The sequence below is a fragment of the Helianthus annuus genome, chromosome 10, assembly GCF_002127325.2.
Source record: "Helianthus annuus cultivar XRQ/B chromosome 10, HanXRQr2.0-SUNRISE, whole genome shotgun sequence".
NCBI lineage: Eukaryota > Viridiplantae > Streptophyta > Magnoliopsida > Asterales > Asteraceae > Helianthus > Helianthus annuus.
The window spans coordinates 103,982,007-104,005,883 of NC_035442.2; the positions used below are offsets into that span (position 1 = coordinate 103,982,007).

At 39.1% G+C, this 23,877-nt stretch overlaps 1 protein-coding gene across 1 annotated transcript; it reads right to left on the minus strand.

Moving 5' to 3' along the window:
- Positions 1-506: 506 nt before the first annotated feature.
- LOC118482664 lies at positions 507-4,791 on the minus strand. The gene is made up of 5 exons (XM_035978252.1): positions 4,584-4,791; positions 1,250-1,339; positions 1,049-1,138; positions 865-951; positions 507-772 (listed from the first exon to the last, which is right to left on the minus strand). The coding sequence occupies exons 1-5, from the start codon at positions 4,789-4,791 to the stop codon at positions 561-563; spliced, it is 687 nt and encodes a 228-aa protein (XP_035834145.1). The 3' UTR covers positions 507-560.
- Positions 4,792-23,877: the final 19,086 nt, after the last annotated feature.

The window sequence follows — 23,877 nt, forward strand, 5'->3', positions numbered from 1 at the left end:
AATGATGCAGCATGCGTGAAGCTAATTGAAGTCGCATTTTCATCTACTATTAGATTCCATGTGGAATCAAAGGGTTTGTTCATCGACAAATGTACACGTGTTCTCAGCTGGGTCGCAATATGGCATACAATTTACAGTAACTAATAATAGAGTAGGAGGCAATGTTTCGGGTTATGCATGTGCATTTGCATCTACTATTTTCCTGTAGGTAAATAGTTTTTACAATAACACATGTGTATTTGGTTTTCGTAATTTTAGAGGTACATATGAAACTGTGTTGGCCCCCATGTGTATAGAATAACGTTCATATAAATCAGAATGTCATACATCTTTAGTATTTACCTAACATGTACAACGAACATCAATGTCACCGTAATATTCATAGCAAAAGAACACTGGATATGGTTAACGTTATCCCAAATACAATATGATAAAGGACATTCACTATGATAAAGGACATACACTGTATCGATAATATCCCAATACTTAAGTGTATATACCCCTTTTCCCAGCGCCATCAGTTTATTGGCTTCGTTCTCTCCAACATCAAATCAAAACAATTATCCTAATATTGTTGTAAACTTATTACTGTAAATCGCCTGCATACCTTCTGAGTTATCCATAAATGGAACACATACTGCTTTAACCTTGTATTCACTTGTTCTTTTTGCTCGTTTGCCTTTTCTTTTCACATGTTGAATATCTTTTTTGTTTAATTTCTTTGTGTTTTGTCCAGCAGTTTCGTCTTTGGTTGCTTCCTGTTTACGGATGGCTACAAGTAACAAAAAAAAAATAAAATTGGTTATTCGGAAAAAAATGTAAGTCGTAGAACTTATAGAAGCATAACATTTTAACTACGCATACACTCTTCTTTACGCCACTTTTCTTCTAATTTGCGGAAGTATTCAGATCTCTGTGAAGAAACTTGCTGGTTTGTGTCCATCTTCTCACCTACGAAACCAAATATATGACGTTTAAAATAAACTTTAACAGTCTACCAAATAAAATATTATAACAACAATACAACTTTTAATCTATAGTCTCTTACCAGCACTTGATTCAAAGTCATCATCAGAGAGCGAATTCGTCACCCTGGCATCATCAAGGTTCTTGATGACTCCCCTCCTCATTTTGTCAGCTGCACATAACGTAACTCAGTTAGATAATGCTCATGGCATAGTAAACCTCTTTATCCCTAATAAACCCTTTAAAATACATATCACCACATCAAGGTCTCCAAAATATTTACATTCGTCGTCATCAGAACATATTATCGGGTCTGCTGCATTGTTTTTAACTTTCGCTTTCCTTTTAATAGTTATCCGTTCGCTTTTTCGCCCTACATATTTAAATTAACAGCCTCATTTAACGATATTTAAGGGCATTTAACCATATGCAATTTAATGTTTATCAAAGAGCACTTACTAGTTCTCATTTTTTATCCTTATAAATCACCTAAATAAAACCATTAATTATATGAGAGACCAATAAACATTAGTATGCCAAAAAATAAACAATATATTGCATCACATACATATATGTACATATCAGTTTGTCCAACTTTGATACACATGTGTAACTTATTACACCATTTTCTAAAAGCCTCATTACAAAACTTTAATACACATGTGTATGTTATCAGTTACACATGTGTATTATTACAACTGTTAACTTAACATATTACACCATTTTTTAAAAGCCTGATAACAAAACTTCACCGTATCTTTTTAGTGAAATGATTTAGCGACATTATGGCAGAACAATACATAAACATTGGCCCAGATCTTACTATAGGAAAAAAATTCGAAACAAATAAGATTAATACCCTACCAAATTGGTAGTGTATTAGAAACAAAGAGGTTTCATCATTAATTATATGAGAAACTAATAAACAGTAGTATGCCAAAAAAAAATATATTGCATCATATATATGCAGACCTCAGTTTGTCTAACTGTAATACACATGTGTATGTTTTTGTCACTTACACATGTGTATTAGTAAAACTGTTAAGTTAACTGATTACACCATTTTTTTTAAAAACCTCATTACAACACATTTTTTAATACACAATGAAATCAATTGAGCACAAAAACAGGACAAACTACATGATTTGAAGATACTGGCACAACTACAAAACAAATCAGGTTGCCACACTATGTAAGCAGGCCTAATACAAATATTCTACTATCTTCATACACAACAACTAAACCCAAACTTTATATTGATCGGATTTCGCATTTACCGGTTACATGTTGAAGTTTGAACAAATACACATGTAATCGGTTCGTTATACACAACAAATTTAACCGAATCTTTACAGTGAACTAATTTAGACATTAGGGCAGAACAATACATAAACATTGGCCCAGCCATTACTACAGAAAAAATAAAAAACAAATAAGAATAAGAATAATACACTACCAAATCGGACTACCAGTTGACTGATTACACAATCCATTCTAAACCCTAGATTTTGAAGCGAGAGGATTCGTGTGTATAAAGAAGCACTGTTCACAACCTTTTCATGAATAAAAAAAATAATGATACCTTGATTATGATTCTAGTAGATGAAACTCGTCTGTAGAGAAACTACGAAGAAGATGCAAGAATTGGTTGTGGTTATGAGGAGAGAGACTCTTGATACTTGATACGCAGGTGGTTTTCTTGAACCTTTGAAGCTATAACTGGTAAACTGAAAGGGCTATTATTATGGGTTTCAAATTTCTTACGCTCATGATTATTATTTTCGAGGGTTTAAATGGATTTGGGGAACCTATAATTACGAATGTGCCCTTGTGCAGTTATTTTAAATCAGTTTTTTGGTTTTTTTTATTAAAAAATCCTTTAATTGCAAAGATCATGATCTCCTCATCCAACGGCTAGGATCTGTTCGTTTTTGTTCACAAAATTAACAATGTTCACTCTTGATCCCCACCCTATATATATATATATATATATATATATATATATTGATCATTAAATACATACAAAACTTTGTTATTGTTTATTGGAGATATTTTCTTAATGAAATTAAAGATACATCCCTCATTCTACTTCTTTTGATATTTGCCATCGAAAAGTGTCTCAACTACCAATCAACTAGTCTTACAATCATCATATAGAGGTAAATTAGTATGTCCGAGGGTAGCGGCGGTACTAGAAAAATATCAGGGGTATCTCAAATTCTTTATCGTATATTCATACAATGTAATTTTTATTGTACATTCATAGAATCAAATACACAATAACAACTAAAATTAATATGTAAACCCTAACCTAAAATCCAATTTCGTTCCTTTTGTGCTATAATACTTTTGCTCAAACAGTAATAGAACCAGAAACTTTCAACCAGATGTCCCAACATAACTTTAATATTAAACGTTAACAAAATAAAATTTCAGAAACAAATTCTAAGATATATATATTGTTAGGATCGGAGGCTGTCATAATTGTGTTTGTTTATATAACTTAAACATTAAGAGAGTATGAAATAATGTAAAGTGCAGCGGAAATGAATACAAACTTTGTAAACACAATCAAAGAAGAAAATAGTTTGATAAACAAATGCTTCACAATGAGTCGAATGATTGAATTACAAAGCAAATGATTACAAGCATGCTTACAAAACTAAGCTCCCCCTCAGCCTGATACTCCAAGGTTGGTTGCACAAGATGAAAGGATTAGACATGAGAAGAAGAACTTGCTCAGTCAATCAAATGTAACAGTACAGGGTACTGCTCCATTTATAGGCAAACCAAACCACTGAGGCATCTCAGCTGACGTCACCATGAAAGTGACATCTAACAACCTAACAACCTGTAAACACTGGTCTATACAAACTACTGATGTCTAACAACTGATTATCAGTAAAATACAAGACATAGTAAAACTACTGCTTCACTTTCCACTGATGTAGCCTGAGCACTGATGTTGAGCATCAGTGCTTTCTTCAAAGGTGATCAGTCCTTGAAATGGGCAGTGCTTGTGTCTTCAACAGTACTTAGGAGGCATCAGTAGATAGAGCGTCAGTGTTTGTCTTCGGCAGTCTTTAGAGTTTCATCAGTGTTTGGGTCATCAGTTGTTGTATTGAGCAGTACTTGAGATCTATCAGCTGTTAGATAACCACTGTCAAGGGGAAAGCTTAATGTAAACAGCTGCTTATTTTGAATCCCCTGCCGTGATCCGGTTTTGGCTTTCATTATCTGTTCCTCTGGTACGGTTCAATCCCAACAATCTCCCCCTGGAACAGATAATGCCAAAACCCTTCATTATTCTGGATTTTTATTTCTCATCAGAAGTTCCTTAGCTTGTCTTTTAAATTCTACTTCAAAATCCTTGGAACTCAAGTCATCCTCATCCCTACACAGTATAAGTTCAAGGAGATCCTGCAAATCTTCAACACCAAGGCCTAGTGCTTCTTTCCTTGATATGTACTTCACTTCACCATTGGATCTGACCAGAGTCAATGCGTGGGTCTTTTGATCAGACATCCACTTTAGTACTTTTAATCCTAATGGGTTTCTTGGGAGAGATTTATTTCCAGATGAGTTTGGAGATGTTGGCCTTGTGAAAATTTGCAGACTTTCAGACATTTGTTTGAAGGCCATTTCAATGACATCATTTACTGCTATTATGTCTTCTGCAGTCTCTTTTTCTATCTGCTCCTGTCTCTTTTGTTGATCTGGCTTAATGTCTGATATTTCTGCTGAGTCATTTGGTGATGCAGGTTTGGTTAATACCTTTTTGGCAAGGTCTTGAAGCTTAGCTGATCTATCTTCTTTTAGATCCATTTTCTTGATGGCATCCTTGAAGTACTCAGCTTCCTTTTCTTTCACATCTTCACTGGTCAATGATTTCCCTTCTTCTTGGTTTGTCACAAGGATAGGATTGTCTACTGATGTAACCAGTGATTGAAGAGCATTTAACTGTTGTTCCAGCTTATTGTAGTCGGGCTTGATTGGAGTGCCTGAGACAGTTATTCTCCTTTTCTTAAGCCTTTCATAAGCTTCATCAGTGTACTGCTTTGTCCATTTTGCTATGGCAGTGGCAGTGTCCACCTTTGCATCCACCAGTTCTTGCTTCTTTCTTTTATATTCAGATGTGAGGTCAGCAATGAGCTTTTTGTATTTGATCCAATTTGGAGCTGTCTTCTTCTTTCTTGGATCCTTTTTAATTCTTTCAATCCTGTTTGCCTCATGCTTTAAAGCAACTATTGGCCATTCTTCAAACTGTTTCTCTTCAGTAGGATAGAATTTTTCTTTCATGATATAAGCAAGATATTCTTTTCTTAATTTATTTCGTTGATCAACCTTTCTTTGCTTAGTTCTTGTGCAAAATCTTCCATTTGCTTAACTTTTGTGAGCAAGAATTCCAGTTTTTTAGAGACAGCTTCATCACTTTGACCTTCACATTCAATCTTGGCTCTTATCTTAGCCTGCCTTGCTTTGAGCTCAAGATATTCATCCATGTCTTCTGGGACTATGAAGCCTATGAGTGAAGGGAATCTTCTGTTTGAAGGATCATCATCAGTGTAGAACTGTCTCATCTCATTTTTATGGCTTCTAGTTCCAGTGGATATTTTGCAGCAATGGGATCATATTTGTCCTCATTTGCCTAAGTAAGTTTTCTTTTTCTGGTGTAAAGCTTTGCTGATTGTGATGTGGGAATGGTAAGAGCAGTGGTGGATGGTTGACCAACAGCTGTTGAAACAACAGGTGTTTCAACCTCTGTTGTCATTACAACTACTGATGTGTCAGTAGATGTCTTCTGCTTTTGAGCAGGGGTTGGAATGGTAGTGATTTGAGAGGTGATTGTGATTGACTAACAGCTGTTGAAACGACTGGTGTTTCAACCACTGTTGTTATTACAGCAGATGTTACAACAGATGTTTCTTTTTCTGTTGTAACATCTGTTGTCTTCTACTTTTTTGGCAGGAGGTGATGATGGGGTGGCTGTTTTTGGCGGTGAATTTGGTTTTGGTGATGTGATCACAGATGATGATGATGGTGGAGCAGTGGTTGTGGTGGTGTGTGGTGATGTGGTGTGTGTTGATACTGCAGCTTTGGTTTGGCTATTCTTTTCTGGTTCAATGTAGATACCGTCTTCAATTCCCTTCTTCTTCCACTTGATCTTCTCCCCCTTTTTGGCATTATCTGGGAAAGGTTCATTCATGAAAAGGACAGTGGGAGGAATTTTTCCAGAGGTACTTTGGATATGAGCCTTGATAGCTTTGATGTCTGCCTGAGTATCTTTAAACCTTGATTCCACCATGTTTGTCAGCTTTTGTACATGTATAGCATGCTGCTGATCAGCCATCTGTTTTTGTCTTTCCAGCAGTGGTTGGAACATATTCCATAACTCATTTGTAGCAGGTGCAGGTTGTGCAGGTGCTTGAGCTGGAGCAGCAGTGGATTGTGCTTTTTGAGCTTTTAACAGCTGTTGCACCATATAATTTATTTCAGCAACTGAGGTCTCCAGATTTTCAACTCTGCCCGTCAATTCTTAATATTTTGAGTCATCACCCAAGTTAATGGGATCATCTGAATCCCCACCAGCAGTGGTTGTACCAATGTGTGACTTAGGAACTGAATCCCAAAAGTCATTCATTGATGCCCCTTGTTCTTGGTACTGGGGACTTCTTTCTTCAGCACTTGATAATCTTTTGAGGTTACCAGTGGGCATTACAACCTCACTGGTGATTCTCATTGGTGCTATTGAAGAAATTGCCTTCAAGGGAGTCTTATGAATGTAACCACTGTCCAAATGTAAACCAGTGGGTTCAACATTTGTAGTGGCTGCTCCACTTGAACTACTAACAGGAGTTACTTATAACTCCTGCAGTGTAACCTCCTCAGTTGTTGCTGGGATAGCAGAGGTATAGACATCAGACCCAGTCACTTGTGGGAGTACACTCTCAGTAATAGGTGATTGAGAGGAACTGGTTTGTGTCTGAGCTATATTCACTGCCTGCAACAAAGGTAGCATGGATTGTGGTAATGTGAGGGGTGAAGATAAAGGTGTTGAAAGACACATGTCCTTGGGATCAGGACTGAGGAAGATGGATCCAAGTGGGTCCAGAGCTTCATAATGTGGGGTCCCTATGTTTACAACCTGATCCTTTTGTGAGGATGCAGGAGGAGTTTGAGGCAACGGTGGAGATCTTTCTTCCATCTGCTGTGAGGAAGTAGCAGCAGTGGTTATTGGTGACATTTTTGTTGTCACTGGCAGTGGCTCTGGGATCTTATCTTCTAGAGGTGCCTTTGTTATAGGTTTAGGGGGCTTTCTGGATGTTTTCTTTTTGGTCTTTTTGGTCTTTTTGGTGGTGGCAGGTGTGGGTTTCAAAACAGTGGGTGTGCTGCTTTGATCACCTGGAGCAGTGGGCTCAGCAGCCGATACCTGAGGACCAGTTTCATCTGCTAAATTCTGCTCAGGTACCTCTGCTTTTGTTTTTATAGGTGCCAACATTCTAGAGAATGTTTCAGGCGTTAAACCATTTATTTTAAAGTGAGCACCTTGTTTGAGCAATTCTGCATCTTCCTTTTTAAATTTTGTTCAAAATAGTAACTTAGAAACCTTGGAAAAAGCAGAAATGCTTTGCTATCAACATTTTTCACCAAATCATCAAAAATCTCCTGGGAATAATTATAGTTTTCATTATTTAAAATAGCATATCCCAGGCATTGAATCTTTGATGGTATTTCATTAAAAGCAGTTGTTTTATTAGAAACACACATTAGAAGAGTGTGAAATTAAAACCTTGGTTCAGAAGGGAAGAAACCTTTTTGTAAGGTGTCCCTTTTTGGTTGCTCTCCATATCCCCTATTCATGAAATCCTTTTTCAACTCGGTTTTAGAAAAAGAGGTTTTACCTTTCAGATCATCAAGTTTAAAGACTTCTAAAATTGATTGTGGAGATATTTGAATTTCTTTACCCTGTATCGAGGAGTTGATGGCTGTGATAATGTCTCCTTGTTTCTCAAGGGTAGCCTTATTCCAGAACTCTCTCTGGGTTTGTAGGTAGATAGGAGCATCTGCTGTTAGCAAAGTTTTGTACTTTGATGCAGATAGGGTATTGATGATGGAGTCGAAAGTGTTGTTGGAAGTGGGTTTTGTGAATATACCCAAGTAGTTGTGAGGAGATTTGTATGGTATTTCGTTCAGTTCAGCGGCCATTTGAGCGGCGTCTTTAGGAGCGGATGAAGAAGATGATTTTGATTTTGATTTTGTCATTTTGATGAGGAAGATCGAAGAATGTTTTTGTAAAGAAGAGTGAGAAACTGCTTTGAGAAGAGAATTTTGGAATTCAATTCGACAGTGTGAGCCCCTGTTTGGGTTTAATCAGGGTTTTATTTAGGGAAAAAGTGAGTGCTGATGTGGCAGCGGTTACAACGATCTGATGGCTAAAAACTAAACACGTGTCAACCTCTGATGCGAAGATGAAGAGAGAAAAAAATGGAAGACAGTTGTTTTGAGAGACACTGATGAAACAAACATCAGTGGTTACAACGGTAATAAATGAAGCAATTGGTGATTTTTACCATCAGTGGATGCTTTTTACTACATCAGTGGATAGTATATCAGTGAATAAAACACTGATTTTGAATAACAGTGCATATCATGAAGATGAGAGAGCAGAGGTTGACTTTCAGCAGTGGACAGTGTTTAAAAACCAGATGTTTGATTATAACAGTGGTAGGAAAAATGATGAGTTTTTGAAAGGCTATTACATCAGCAAATGTTAGTGCGGCAGTGGTTGAACTTTTGACAATTAATTTTATCATCTGCTTATTCAGATAAGGAAATTGATTTTTTTCTTGTGTAAACACAATATCATGTCCAACATCTATTGAGCTGCAGAAATGCTATTCTTAACAAAATACATTTTAGATGCAGATTATCAAGTTTAAATTGTCAACAGTTATCCCAGAAATATTTGTTCAAGGTTTTGCCACATGTTCATTATTCCTGACATTAGTTCAGTATCCCAGATGATGAAAGCTTCTTTACTAAGGCTACTCATTTTATGTCTAACTATTTGAATTAGAACATGAGTATCTTAGTAGTTTAAAAAATCCATTTGCAATCAATTTTTGATCTGAGATAAACAAACTTGAGTTTGATATAACCTTGACATATGTACCATTTCCTTTTGATCTATTTTTAGGGATAATAACTTCACACAAAAATAAGGAAATTACATCCTGACCGGAGAGAAAACTCTTACTATCAAAAATGAGTAAACGTACAAAACATATTATTCAGAAAAAAAAAATGAATAATATAACCGGTTTTATTGGAGAAGAATACCTTTCAAAAATTAAAGGCTATTTTGAAATTACATCAAAAGAATCTGGTAACTTTCCAAAAAAGGCTCATGATCACATCATTCTCAAGTTATTATGACCACTGTTTAGGATCATTTTCTTGTCAATTGATTGCAAATTCTTCTTTTAAGGTCAATCACTGGAGATACCATTGTTACCTGAACTTTTCCTGAATTAATGAATGCACACAGTTGCATGATGACCATTGCATACCCAACATTGGACTCATAAGTGTTTTAAGTTTGTACTCTTTTCTTTTGACTTCAAAAGTTTTGAGATAAGCACACTTTTGAGTTTTGTTCATTTTCTTCTTCCCTTTTTACCCTTCCCATTCATAAGTACAAAAATACTTACTGGGAAATTTTATTGAGGAAATACTTAATCCAGAATCATTTTGCAGTAATGTTTTGAGAGATCTGGCCACATTTGTATATGTTTTATTACCAAATCTCACATTACATATGATTTGGACTGTTTTGACCCCTGATTTTCTTAATGTGTTTTGACAGGGTTGATTTGGTCCTTTTGAAGATTCTCAACCTGCCTTTTAACACATAAGATTTCATGACTAAAGTTTCATTTCCCTTTCTATGTTAGCAAAACACTTAATGTTTAGATGAACATAGGTTTTGTTAATCTGAGGTTCATACTTTAGCACAAAATATGATGGAATCAACACAAATTTCATAACAACAGTTGAGATCAATTTTGAATGAAGATAATCATACCATAGATACCGGACATATTTTCAATTCTGAAAGCTATGGATACTTTGTGCATGACATCACTTGTTGTTTGGAATTTGTGTATATTATGACATCTTGGTTGTTTTACAGAGTGTCTGAATAATCATTTTGAACATGATTTCTCATTACTCTGTTTTTCAACAAAATACAATCAACCTTAGTATCAATGAGTTTTGAGCTGAACTGTTATGTCAAATTGATTGTTAGATCGAATTTGACTGTCCGAGCTCTGATACCAATTCTTAGGATCGGAGGCTGTCATGATTGTGTTTGTTTGTATAACTTAAACATTAAGAGAGTATGAAATAATGTAAAGTGCAGCGGAAATGAATACAAACTTTGTAAACACAATCAAAGAAGAAAATAGTTTGATAAACAAATGCTTCACAATGAGTCGAATGATTGAATTACAAAGCAAATGATTACAAGCATGCTTACAAAACTAAGCTCCCCCTCAGTCTGATACTCCAAGGTTGGTTGCACAAGATGAAAGGATTAGACATGAGAAGAAGAACTTGCTCAGTCAATCAAATGTAACAGTACAGGGTACTGCTTCATTTATAGGCAAACCAAACCCCTGAGGCATCGCAGCTGACGTCACCATGAAAGTGACATCTAACAACCTGTAAACACTGGTCTATACAAACTACTGATGTCTAACAACTGATTATCAGTAAAATACAAGACATAGTAAAACTACTGCTTCACTTTCCACTGATGTAGCCTGAGCACCGATGTTGAGCATCAGTGCTTTCTTTAAAGGTGATCAGTCCTTGAATGGGCAGTGCTTGTGTCTTCAACAGTACTTAGGAGGCATCAGTAGATAGAGCGTCAGTGTTTGTCTTCAGCAGTTGTCACACCCCCAAAAATCCACCTGCGGATAACACCCGCTTCGAGGGCGTGACTGACCAGGATCCAGCCACTAATCATACTGAGCATTGAATTAAGAGTAGAAATGGTTACTATTCAAAGTAGTAAGCAACATAGCAGTTTAAGTTCGATAATTAGTTTAACAAAACAGCGGAAGCATAAACCAAAGTAGTTCAAAAGATAGTTCTTAGTTCAAAATAATTAACCCAACACACGGGTTTGACGAACACTACACATCCCCAAGCAGCAGCTCCTAAGTCACTGGTTACCTGCAAAGCATGCAGTAAGGGGTCAACAATAATGCTGAGTGAGTTCACTAGTTGTCCAGTTTTAGTTTACCAAAAACTTAAGTTGTTTAGATAAAACATTTATAATCACGATGTGAGGAGCTACCCCACCTGTAAGCTCACTAAACTGTAGATACCGAAACTGTTGACGGAATATAAATTCGTGCCCCGAGTCAATGTCTATCGTCATTGACCATGTTGCAAGGTATACTAGTTCACGCCCGATCCCCCCGGTCACGGTGTGAGGTTGTCAAACCTAATAGCGCTATTAACTAATAACCCGTTCGCCCCCGGCGATTAATCGGTACTGTAAGCAGGGACTTAAAGTGATAGAGTTTCGTTTAGCATGGCTAGTTGTGATTTATAAATAGTATCCAAACGTATCTCCCTCGGAGATAGTAATTACCCATTCTGTTTTCCCCCGGAGTAATGGGTCGAAGGTATTTTCCCAAAGTTGGTAGTTTGTTCGTGTCCCTCCGCGGGACGCATGCTTTTAGTGTGTGAACTCACCTTGGGTTGCTCGGTAGATTGGGTTACTTGTCAAACATGTTGGTCACCACGTCCTAACATGGTTACCGGTATAGGTCAGCTTTGGCGTACAAGCAATCACGTAAAAATCTACACATAACTAACACGTTGCATGCATAAAAATATAGACGGTGGGTTATTGGGCCGGCCTTAGCATTTAAGTAGTCAAACAGTAACACGCAGATCAGTCAACAGGTAGCCCATATTAAACATACTATGGCCCAATAACCTAAGTGGACAGCCCAGTAGCAACTAGATGGTCTCGAGTCGCAACCAGGAGGTCTCGGCTTGTCACGCTGTGGTTGCGAGTCGCAACCGTGTGATCTCGAGTCATCACGCTGTGGTTGCGAGTCGCAACCGTCGTAGTCTCGAGTCGCAATCGTGTGGTTTCGAGTTGTCACGCTTTGGTTGCGAGTCGCAACCGTGCGGTCTCGAGTTATCATGTTGTGGTTGCGAGTCGGAATGCTGTCCCTTTCATGTACACGTGATGATGCAGATGCATCAGTCCAATTTGTACCATGTAACCAGGCCCAAATCGGGAAACAGCCAATGAGGTTTCTACTAACACTTTGCCTAATCTGACTATTAGTAAAAATAGATCAAACTTTGCCATTTTTGAAATCTTCAAACCACATTCAACAAGTTCATCCTATATTCATAATTTCTAGGGTTTTCATGTCAAACATAATCATGCATTTTTGAACCAAAACTTACATATTTTAACAAGATCATGATGTAAGAACAAGAAAACATACATTTGGTGACATTAAACATATCTCGGTTGGCCCTAATCATTCATAAGCCACTATTCTTTAGCCATTTAAACATATTATCAAGCTTCATACATAAGGGTTTTCTCATATAGTCAATCTTCACAAATCTTCCTAAAAATCATGCATAATACTTCTAACCAAGCACTATATAGTTCATTCAACACAACATAAACCCTATGCACATAATAATCACTAACCGGTTGTGAAGAAGGAGCAGCCGAAAACAAAGAGAAAGGAACCGAGAAGATGGAGTGTCCGAGTGATGATCTTGACCGAGTTTCTTGTCCGAGATCCTTGAGCTTGAGCCGAAAGTTGGGGAAGAAAGTGGTGTTGTTTGGGGTTTCTAGTTGAGAGAAAATAGAAGAAGTGTGTGTTTGTGTAAAAGTGAAGGAAAGTGGGGAAGGTTAGGATTTATACTGGAGATCTCGAGTTGGGCTTGGGGGTTTCGGCCTAACCGGTTTCGGCTCAAGAGGCCCACTCGAGACCGAGTGGCCCACTCGCAACCGAGTGGTTGCGAGTCATGGTCTCGGGTCGTGGTCTCGGCTCTCATATATATATATATATATACATACAACACATAAAATGCAAAAAGGATCACGTTTTCATTTAATATCATATATATACGCAAAAATTACAAGGTGTTCGTTCGGAAAAACCTAGAGTGTCACATTATCCCCAAGTTTTAAGAACTTTCGTCCCGAAAGTTAAGGCAGCCACTGCCAAGCTAGCGTGTTTCAACGGGGTGTCACATCATCCCCCCGTTAGTTTGGAATTTCGTCCCGAAATTCAGTTGTAGCTTCAGTGCTGGGGGTTTCGTTTGGGAACAACTGAGGATACTTGGACTTTATCTGGTCTTCCCGCTCCCAGGTAAACTCTGGGCCGCGTCGTGAGTTCCAACGAACTCGTACGAGAGGTATCTGGCTACGTTTGAGGGTTTTGATCTCTCGATCCGTGATCTCAATCGGTTCCTCAGTAAAGTGTAGCTGTTCATCAATAGTGAGTTCCTTGAAAGGAATTATGAGTGTTTCATCTGATAGACACTTCTTCAGATTAGACACGTGAAAAACATTGTGCACTGCACTCAGCTCTGCAGGCAGGTTCAATCTATAAGCAACCTTGCCGATTTTCTTGGTAATTTCGAATGGTCCAACATATCGCGGATTCAGCTTGCCTCGTTTACCGAAACGAACCACACCCTTCCAGGGTGAGACTTTAAGTAGAACCCGGTCCCCGACCTGAAATTCTAACGGTTTCCTACGCTTGTCAGCGTAGCTTTTCTGACGGTCACGAGCTGCCGCCATGCGTTGCCTTATCTGGGAAATCTTTTCCGTTGTGTCTACCACCAGTTCTGGGCCTGTGAGCTGACTGTCACCTATTTCCGCCCAGCAAAGAGGTGATCGGCATTTACGACCGTACAAAGCTTCAAAGGGTGCCGCCTGAATGCTAGTGTGGTAGCTGTTATTGTAGGAGAATTCCACCAGCGGTAGATGCTTCTCCCAGTTCTTGCCAAAATCGATCACACATGCTCTAAGCATGTCTTCCAGGGTTTGGATGGTGCGCTCAGACTGCCCATCCGTTTGTGGGTGGTAAGCGGTGCTCATGTCCAAACGTGAGCCAAAGGATTTGTGCATAGCTTGCCACAACTCGGAAGTAAAACGAGCGTCTCGGTCGGAAATAATGGAAGTTGGCACCCCGTGTCTCGAGACTACTTCCTTTAAATAGATTTCTGCCAAGGTAGAAAACTTGTCTGTTTCCTTAATGGCCAGAAAGTGTGCAGACTTAGTCAATCGATCTACTATCACCCAAATAGTATCATTCCCGTGTTGGGATCTAGGTAGTCCTGTAACGAAATCCATGGAAATCTGTTCCCATTTCCACTTCGGGATTTCTGGTTGCTGGAGTAGGCCTGCTGGTTTCTGATACTCAGTCTTGACTCTTGCGCAGGTTAAACATTTGCCAACGTAAGCGGCTATGTGGGCTTTCATGCCAGGCCACCAGTACGTGGTCCTTAAGTCGTGGTACATCTTATCTGAACCAGGATGTACTGAATAACGGGACTTATGGGCTTCGTCCATCACCAGTTCTCGTAGATCTCCGTAGAGTGGGACCCAAATGCGCCCTGCCACATAGTAGGCGCCGTCTTCTTTTTGCTCTAATCGTTGTCTCGATCCTCGCAGGGACTCAGCCCTGACGTTCTTCGGTTTCAGAGCTTCGGTCTGAGCATTTCGAATCTGGGCAGGGAGATTAGACTGGATGGTAAGTTGTAATGCTCGCACGCGCTTGGGCGTAGTGTCTTTTCGGCTGAGGGCGTCTGCCACGACGTTGGCCTTGCCCGGATGGTACTTGATGGCGCATTCATAATCATTCAGAAGTTCGACCCATCGACGTTGTCGCATGTTTAATTCCTTTTGCTTGAAGATATGCTCGAGACTCCTGTGATCGGTGTAAATGGTGCACTTGGTACCGTACAGGTAATGTCTCCATATCTTAAGCGCAAAGATCACTGCTCCTAGTTCCAAGTCGTGCGTAGTGTAGTTCCTTTCGTGCGTCTTAAGTTGTCGAGAGGCGTAAGCAATAACCTTGTCGCGTTGCATTAACACACAACCGAGCCCATGGATGGATGCATCGCAGTAAACCACAAAGTCGTCTGTTCCTTCAGGTAACGAGAGAATAGGAGCACTACAGAGGTTATCCTTTAGTTTCTGAAATGCGGTTTCCTGAGCCTCACCCCACTTATAAACCACACCCTTCTGAGTAAGAGCCGTGAGAGGCTGAGCGATCTTTGAAAATCCCATGATAAATCTTCGATAGTACCCTGCTAGTCCCAAGAATTGGCGGACTTCGGTCGGAGTCTTAGGGGTAGCCCAATTCTTTATAGAGTCGATCTTTGCAGGGTCAACGTGAATTCCATCTTTGTTAACCACGTGTCCAAGGAAATGGACTTCTCGAAGCCAGAAGTCGCATTTCGAGAACTTGGCATACAGTTGCTCATTGCGAAGGAGTTCGAGGATAAGGCGTAGGTGTTGTTCATGCTCTTCTTGACTTTTCGAGTAGATCAGGATGTCGTCGATAAACACAATCACGAATTTGTCGAGGTAAGGTTTGCACACTCGGTTCATGAGATCCATGAATACCGCAGGCGCGTTGGTCATTCCAAAGGGCATAACGAGGAATTCATAATGACCATATCGAGTTCTGAATGCAGTCTTGGAGATGTCTTCATTACGTACTCTCAACTGATGATAACCTGACCGTAGGTCGATCTTAGAATAGTAGCTCGATCCTTGCAGCTGATCGAATAGGTCGTCGATTCGCGGGAGAGGGTAACGATTCTTGATGGTAACCTTGTTCAACTCACGATAGTCGATGCACATTCGGAACGTGCCATCCTTCTTCTTAACAAAGAGTACCGGTGCTCCCTAGGGTGATGAACTAGGGGGAATAAACCCTTTATCCAATAGTTCCTGTAGTTGAGTAGAGAGTTCCTTCAATTCTGCGGGGGCTAGTCGATAAGGCGCACGAGCTATAGGCGCTGCTCCGGGAGCTAGCTCGATTTGGAATTCGACCTGACGGTGGGGAGGGAGTCCAGGTAATTCCTCAGGAAATACCTCGGGATAGTCGCGTACTACCGGAAAATCTTCAATCCTCTTTTCCTTTTCCTGCGTGTTGGTGACAAGTGCTAAGATAGCGGTGTGCCCTTTTCGTAAACACTTCTGGGCCTTCAAGAAAGAGATAACGCCGGAGATTTCTCCGCCTTTGCCACCTTGCACAATGAGGGGTTTGCCAGAACGACGGGGAATACGAACTGCTTTCTCTTGACAGAGGATCTCAGCGCGATGCTTGGATAACCAATCCATACCAATAACGACGTCGAAGCTTCCAAGAGTAACAGGGAAAAGATCGATACTAAATGTCTGACCAGACAACTCTAGTTTGCAGCCTTTGATAACATGTGAGGCCTCGATGTTTCTACCATTAGCTAACTCGAAGATATGATGCGAACTTAGTAACGAAAGCGGACGCTTAAGCTTCTTACTAATACGTAGGGACACATAACTAGCATCGGCTCCAGAATCAAATAATACAGAAACATAACGATCATCGAGTAGGAACTTACCCGCCACGACATTGGGGTCATTCCTTGCTTCTCCAGCTCCAATCACAAAAGCCCTTCCTCTAGCACCATTCCCAGCATTGTTGTTCTGATCGTTGTTTCCAGCTCCCTGATTGTTGTTGCGGTTCTGGTTCAGTTCAGGGCAATTCTTCTTAAAGTGCCCCTCAGCTCCACACTGGAAACAACCCTTGGCATTCCCGTGATGTTATTGCTGCTGGTTCTGCCCCACGGGACGTGGACTCCTACAGTCCTTGGCCTCATGCCCCATTTTGTTACATCGCTGACACTGACCTTTCCCACACGGCCCACTGTGATGTCGATTACACTTGTTGCACTTGGGGTGGTTACCGCGATAGCCACCCTGTTGTGGAGTGCCCTTGTTGTTTTCCGTCTTCCTTTGCTGTGCTGGGGCCTGAGTGGGGTTAGCATCCTTGCTTTGATTTCCTTCCCACTTACGCTTGTTGTCACTAGAAGTTCCGACAGTAGCACTGATCCTTTTGGGCAACCTGCCCTCTTCTACGGCCTGATCAGTGAGTTTGTGAGCAAGTCGAACGATCGGCTGAATGGTAGTGTGGTTGGCTGAAGTTACATGGCTTCGAATTTCTGGAGCCAAACCCTTGATGTACAGTTCGATTCTTCGATACATAGGTCGAGACATGTTTGGGCAAAGAGCAGCATAGTCATTGGACAGTTTGGTGTAGGTCTCAATCTCTGACCCAACCATCTTAAGCGCATAGTACTCATTCTCAAGCTTGTGGATGTCATCCCGGTGACAGTATTCCTCCTTAATCATGTCCTTGAAATCCTCCCATGCCGTAGCATTAGCAGTTTCCAATCCAAACATCTGAATTTGCGCCTTCCACCAAGAAAGCGCGTTTCCTTCAAGCGTAGCAGTAGCAAACTTCACCCAGTTCGCAGGGGGACACTCACAGACAGCAAAGACAGCTTCAACTTTCTCAATCCAATGCAGAAGACCTATGGCACCCTCAGTGCCGTTGAAAGGGAGAGGCTTGCAATCCATGAAAGTTTTGAAAGTACACACGGGTGGTTGCGCAGGTGCATGCTGACCTGTTCGTGAGAAGTGAAGCGTATAGACTTAGAGGCGAAAAGACGATGTGGCGGTAGGATCTAAACATCCTAAAACAACGAGCTTACCTATGGGGTGAGCTGCGAAAGCTGCAGCCACCGTGTTGAGCAGGTTAGTGAATTGAGCCTGAGTCATGTTGATGTTTCCTCTTCCGCGTCCACTCATTGTCTTCATAACCAGAAAACACAGTATGAGTGTGATGTTGTAGCGAGAATGAGACAGAAGAGAGAGGTGTATCTATCTAATTAGGCACACTAGTACGTATAGTAAAACAGGAAACATAAGGTAAGCAAACAAGTAGACACTGGTCCGAGCTATGAGGTCAAATGGTTGAGCCTTGCACTTGGAGTGTAGTGTCGTCGCGAGTCACAGGTTATAGTCTGGTTTTCTCCAAAAAGATTTTCCCCTTTTTAAAACCAAGTTCACTATAACCAATGGCTCTGATACCAATCTGTCACACCCCCAAAAATCCACCTGCGGATAACACCCGCTTCGAGGGCGTGACTGACCAGGATCCAGCCACTAATCATACTGAGCATTGAATTAAGAGTAGAAATGGTTACTATTCAAAGTAGTAAGCAACATAGCAGTTTAAGTTCGATAATTAGTTTAACAAAACAGCGGAAGCATAAACCAAAGTAGTTCAAAAGATAGTTCTTAGTTCAAAATAATTAACCCAACACACGGGTTTGACGAACACTACACATCCCCAAGCAGCAGCTCCTAAGTCACTGGTTACCTGCAAAGCATGCAGTAAGGGGTCAACAATAATGCTGAGTGAGTTCACTAGTTGTCCAGTTTTAGTTTACCAAAAACTTAAGTTGTTTAGATAAAACATTTATAATCACGATGTGAGGAGCTACCCCACCTGTAAGCTCACTAAACTGTAGATACCGAAACTGTTGACGGAATATAAATTCGTGCCCCAAGTCAATGTCTATCGTCATTGACCATGTTGCAAGGTATACTAGTTCACGCCCGATCCCCCCGGTCACGGTGTGAGGTTGTCAAACCTAATAGCGCTATTAACTAATAACCCGTTCGCCCCCGGCGATTAATCGGTACTGTAAGCAGGGACTTAAAGTGATAGAGTTTCGTTTAGCATGGCTAGTTGTGATTTATAAATAGTATCCAAACGTATCTCCCCCGGAGATAGTAATTACCCATTCTGTTTTCCCCCGGAGTAATGGGTCGAAGGTATTTTCCCAAAGTTGGTAGTTTGTTCGTGTCCCTCCGCGGGACGCATGCTTTTAGTGTGTGAACTCACCTTGGGTTGCTCGGTAGATTGGGTTACTTGTCAAACATGTTGGTCACCACGTCCTAACATGGTTACCGGTATAGGTCAGGTTTGGCGTACAAGCAATCACGTAAAAATCTACACATAACTAACACGTTGCATGCATAAAAATATAGACGGTGGGTTATTGGGCCGGCCTTAGCATTTAAGCAGTCAAACAGTAACACGCAGATCAGTCAACAGGTAGCCCATATTAAACATACTATGGCCCAATAACCTAAGTGGACAGCCCAGTCGCAACTAGATGGTCTCGAGTCGCAACCAGGAGGTCTCGGCTTGTCACGCTGTGGTTGCGAGTCGCAACCGTGTGATCTCGAGTCATCACGCTGTGGTTGCGAGTCGCAACCGTCGTAGTCTCGAGTCGCAATCGTGTGGTTTCGAGTTGTCACGCTTTGGTTGCGAGTCGCAACCGTGCGGTCTCGAGTTATCATGTTGTGGTTGCGAGTCGGAATGCTGTCCCTTTCATGTACACGTGATGATGCAGATGCATCAGTCCAATTTGTACCATGTAACCAGGCCCAAATCGGGAAACAGCCAATGAGGTTTCTACTAACACTTTGCCTAATCTGACTATTAGTAAAAATAGATCAAACTTTGCCATTTTTGAAATCTTCAAACCACATTCAACAAGTTCATCCTATATTCATAATTTCTAGGGTTTTCATGTCAAACATAATCATGCATTTTTGAACCAAAACTTACATATTTTAACAAGATCATGATGTAAGAACAAGAAAACATACATTTGGTGACATTAAACATATCTCGGTTGGCCCTAATCATTCATAAGCCACTATTCTTTAGCCATTTAAACATATTATCAAGCTTCATACATAAGGGTTTTCTCATATAGTCAATCTTCACAAATCTTCCTAAAAATCATGCATAATACTTCTAACCAAGCACTATATAGTTCATTCAACACAACATAAACCCTATGCACATAATAATCACTAACCGGTTGTGAAGAAGGAGAAGCCGAAAACAAAGAGAAAGGAACCGAGAAGATGGAGTGTCCGAGTGATGATCTTGACCGAGTTTCTTGTCCGAGATCCTTGAGCTTGAGCCGAAAGTTGGGGAAGAAAGTGGTGTTGTTTGGGGTTTCTAGTTGAGAGAAAATAGAAGAAGTGTGTGTTTGTGTAAAAGTGAAGGAAAGTGGGGAAGGTTAGGATTTATACTGGAGATCTCGAGTTGGGCTTGGGGGTTTCGGCCCAACCGGTTTCGGCTCAAGAGGCCCACTCGAGACCGAGTGGCCCACTCGCAACCGAGTGGTTGCGAGTCATGGTCTCGGGTCGTGGTCTCGACTCTCATATATATATATATATATACATACAACACATAAAATGCAAAAAGGATCACGTTTTCATTTAATATCATATATATACGCAAAAATTACAAGGTGTTCGTTCGGAAAAACCTAGAGTGTCACAGCAGTCTTTAGAGTTTCATCAGTGTTTGGGTCATCAGTTGTTGTATTGAGCAGTACTTGAGATCTATCAGCTGTTAGATAACCACTGTTAAGGGGAAAGCTTAATGTAAACAGCTGCTTATTTTGAATCCCCTGTCGTGATCCGGTTTTGGCTTTCATTTCCTGTTCCTCTGGTAGGGTTCAATCCCAACATATATATATATATATATATATATATATATATATATATATATATATATATATATATATATATATATATATATATATATATATATATATAAACGGGATAAGGAGAAAACGATCAAAAGTGTGAGAACGGTGAGAACGCATCTTGGCCCAACACGTGTCACGCGGCATAGAGAAGGGCGGAGGGGCTTTCTTGTCCTTTTATCTTCTGCTTTTCCAGTTCCGCTTTCCCAATATTGTTTTATTTTTGGGGTTTAAGATTTTTGGCGTTAACCAAATTCAATAATTAATGGCGTTTAATGGTTTCATTGTATTAACATTTCGGCGTTTATGGCGTTTATGGCTTTTTTCAAATCATATGCCATTGGAACCCCAGGGGGTCAGGAAATCTATCTTAATGGCGTTTTTTCAAGGCGTTTTAAACAAGATGGCCCATTGTTCTATTATTTTTTATATACATTTTGGCGTTTGTGGTATCTTGGCGGTTTACAATTGTAAAATTATATTACAACCACAGGGAAAAAAATAGAAGCGAAGAATATAGAATATAAATTAAAAATCCTAATCGGATCTCTCTTCACAATTTTCACTGTCATCAGTCTCTCTCTTCTTTAATAGTACAAGAACTGTCACCAAATATATGGCGTTTTATGTAAAACTTAACAAACCCATCGGTTTGATTATTTTGCATGCTCGTCTGTTGAAGTGGCTTTTTGTGGATGTTTGGGTACATAGATCTATGACGTGTGAGTGGGTTTTTCGCTTTTTTTTCATCTTGATCTTCATCTTTCTAACCATCCCACTCTTCAATGTCATTTGTCTCTTTTCCTCATCCAAGCCTTATTCAAGAACAAAGAACACAAAATGACATTCGACTGTCATCAGTATCTTTTTCTTGAAGATTTGTCCATCTCATGCAGCAAAATCTTTCTGAGTTACCCATCTCAGCTAACAATCCATTCAGTGAAACTTCGCGAAGAACAATATTGAATATCCAAGAAAGCATATTAGCCATCTTTGATTTTTTTTAATTTTTTGGCGTTTTACAGTGAGTGGTATTTAGTAGTATTTGGCGTTTGTTTTTTTTTTTGGTTTGATTAAATGGAAGTTGCTGAGAGTTATTATTTTATAGGATTTCTTTTGGTAGCGTAGGTTAGGCGGTGCATTATTATAATAAACTATTCGTCGTTTTAGTTACTGTTTGTAATTATTGTTTTTATAAGCTTTTTTCTCTGAAGTCTGTAACACGTCCCGTCTTTCAAGTTTGGCGTTTTAGATTCTAATATAATAAATTTTTCGTCTCTTCATTTTTATTGTTTTGTAGTTACTATTTCTAGTTACATTTTCAAGTTTGGTTGTCTGGCGTTTTTATTATATATGGCGTTTTATTATATAACAATCAACTGAAAAAGAAAATTAAAAAAAAAGAATATATAAGCAATTGATCTTCCAAATCTTCACTGTTACCGGTCTCTTTCTTCTTTTTTGAATCATCTTAACTGGCTGGTTCGACTTTCGTATGATTCATTTTGTTTTTTTGTTTTTAAGTAGTTTTTTTGTGGCTGTTTGGAAGCACAATGTCTGCCATCAACATCTTTTTCTTGAAGATTTGTCCATCTCATGCAGCAAAATGTTATTGAGTTTACACCCTTCAGCCAACAATCTTGAATTTTTCCAATGAACGATGTTTGATTTTTTAATTTTGGCGTTTTACCGATAAAAAGAACGCCACTAAATAAAAGCACCTTAAACCTCAAAATTTGATCATGCTAAAATCAATAATGATTTGTTGTATGAGATGGACAACATTGTTAATCCTCGGTTAAGAAAGATAACTGACAATGTTGTCCACCCAATACAGCTAAACTTTATTGACAACAAACCTCAATAATGTTTTTGTATGTTTTGGCGTTATAAATTGGATGGAAGTTGAGGATAAGTCAATAAGATTTTACTCAATGAAATGGACAATATTCTCACTTCAGGATTTTGTCCATTACATTGAGCGAAAGCTTACAAACAACCAAACTGAATTTCAAATAAACGTTTTGGTTTAGAAGATATTTGATGTTTGGGTTTTTTGGCTTTCTAAGACGAATGGTATATATTAAATATGGCGTTTGGAGTTTTGTGTGTGTTTTAAATTGAAGGTCTGAGATGTTGTATATATAGGATTTTTTTCGCGGTTTTTTTAGGTTGGATTTTATTATAATTAAGTTTGGCGTTTTATATCTAATGACGTTTTTAGTTAGAATGATGTGTGTTTGTTTGGCGTTTTATTTCATGAGATGGAGTTTTGTGCAGAGAATTCAAAAGACCCTTTTACCCTTAATGAAGCGCGTCCACGTAATAAAATTGATGTTATTTACGAAAACGCCATCGCGTCAATCTAGTCCATAGATTGTTTTGATCGGACGATCCATAAGCGTTCTCACACTTTCTACCGTTTTCTCTAAATCCCGACCCTATATATATATATAGGGAGAAGATCATGTGAGAACCACCTCTTATTGTGAGAACCGCAAAAACCAATGTGAACACACCAAAAATGCCTAAAAATAGCTAAAAATCACACAAAAAAAATTTAATATTTTTTATATAAAAATCGCTACTTTTCGAAGGCAAAAAAAAATTTTTTGGCCACTAAAAGTAGCGATTTGAGCATAAAAAATATTAAAAAAAATTAGATTTTTTTTGATTTTTTTTAGCATTTTAGCTTGGGGGGGGGAGGTTAGGTTTTTTTTAGGTTTTAGTTTTTAGAATTTAGCTTGGGGGGGGGGTAGGTTTTTTTTTTGGGAGGGGGTGGGGGTTAGGTTTTTTTAGGTTTTTTTAGCTATTTTAGGTTTTTTTCACATTGGTTCTCGCGGTTCTCACAATAAAGGTGGTTCTCGCATGAGCCCCTGCATATATATATATATATATATATATATATATATATATATATATATATATATATATATATATAAAGAAATGAAGTAAATTATTTAATATTAAACATTAACAAAATAAAAATTTAACCTATAGATAATGTAGTAATTAGTTTATTAGATTGTAAAGCTAACACATAACTCGTTATAATATAAATATATATAGGGGACCGCTAAAATGAAAACCACCTTCAGTTGTAAGAACTATGAGAACTTTTTGATCTGGGGCGAGTTAGACCAAAATTTTTTTCATAAACGTAGATGTGTGTATTATAAACACATTTGTAAAAAAAATTCAAAAAAAATGTCG

Coding starts and splice junctions, on each gene's coding strand:
- LOC118482664 (XM_035978252.1), bottom strand. CDS start 4,791: ATGGATCTAAAAGAAGATAGATCAGCTAAGCTTCAAGACCTTGCCAAA. Junction 1,340..4,583: donor CTTCAAACAAATGTCTGAAA/GTCTGCAAATTT, acceptor TTAAATATGTAG/GGCGAAAAAGCGAACGGATA. Junction 1,139..1,249: donor ATGTTCTGATGACGACGAAT/GTAAATATTTTG, acceptor CGTTATGTGCAG/CTGACAAAATGAGGAGGGGA.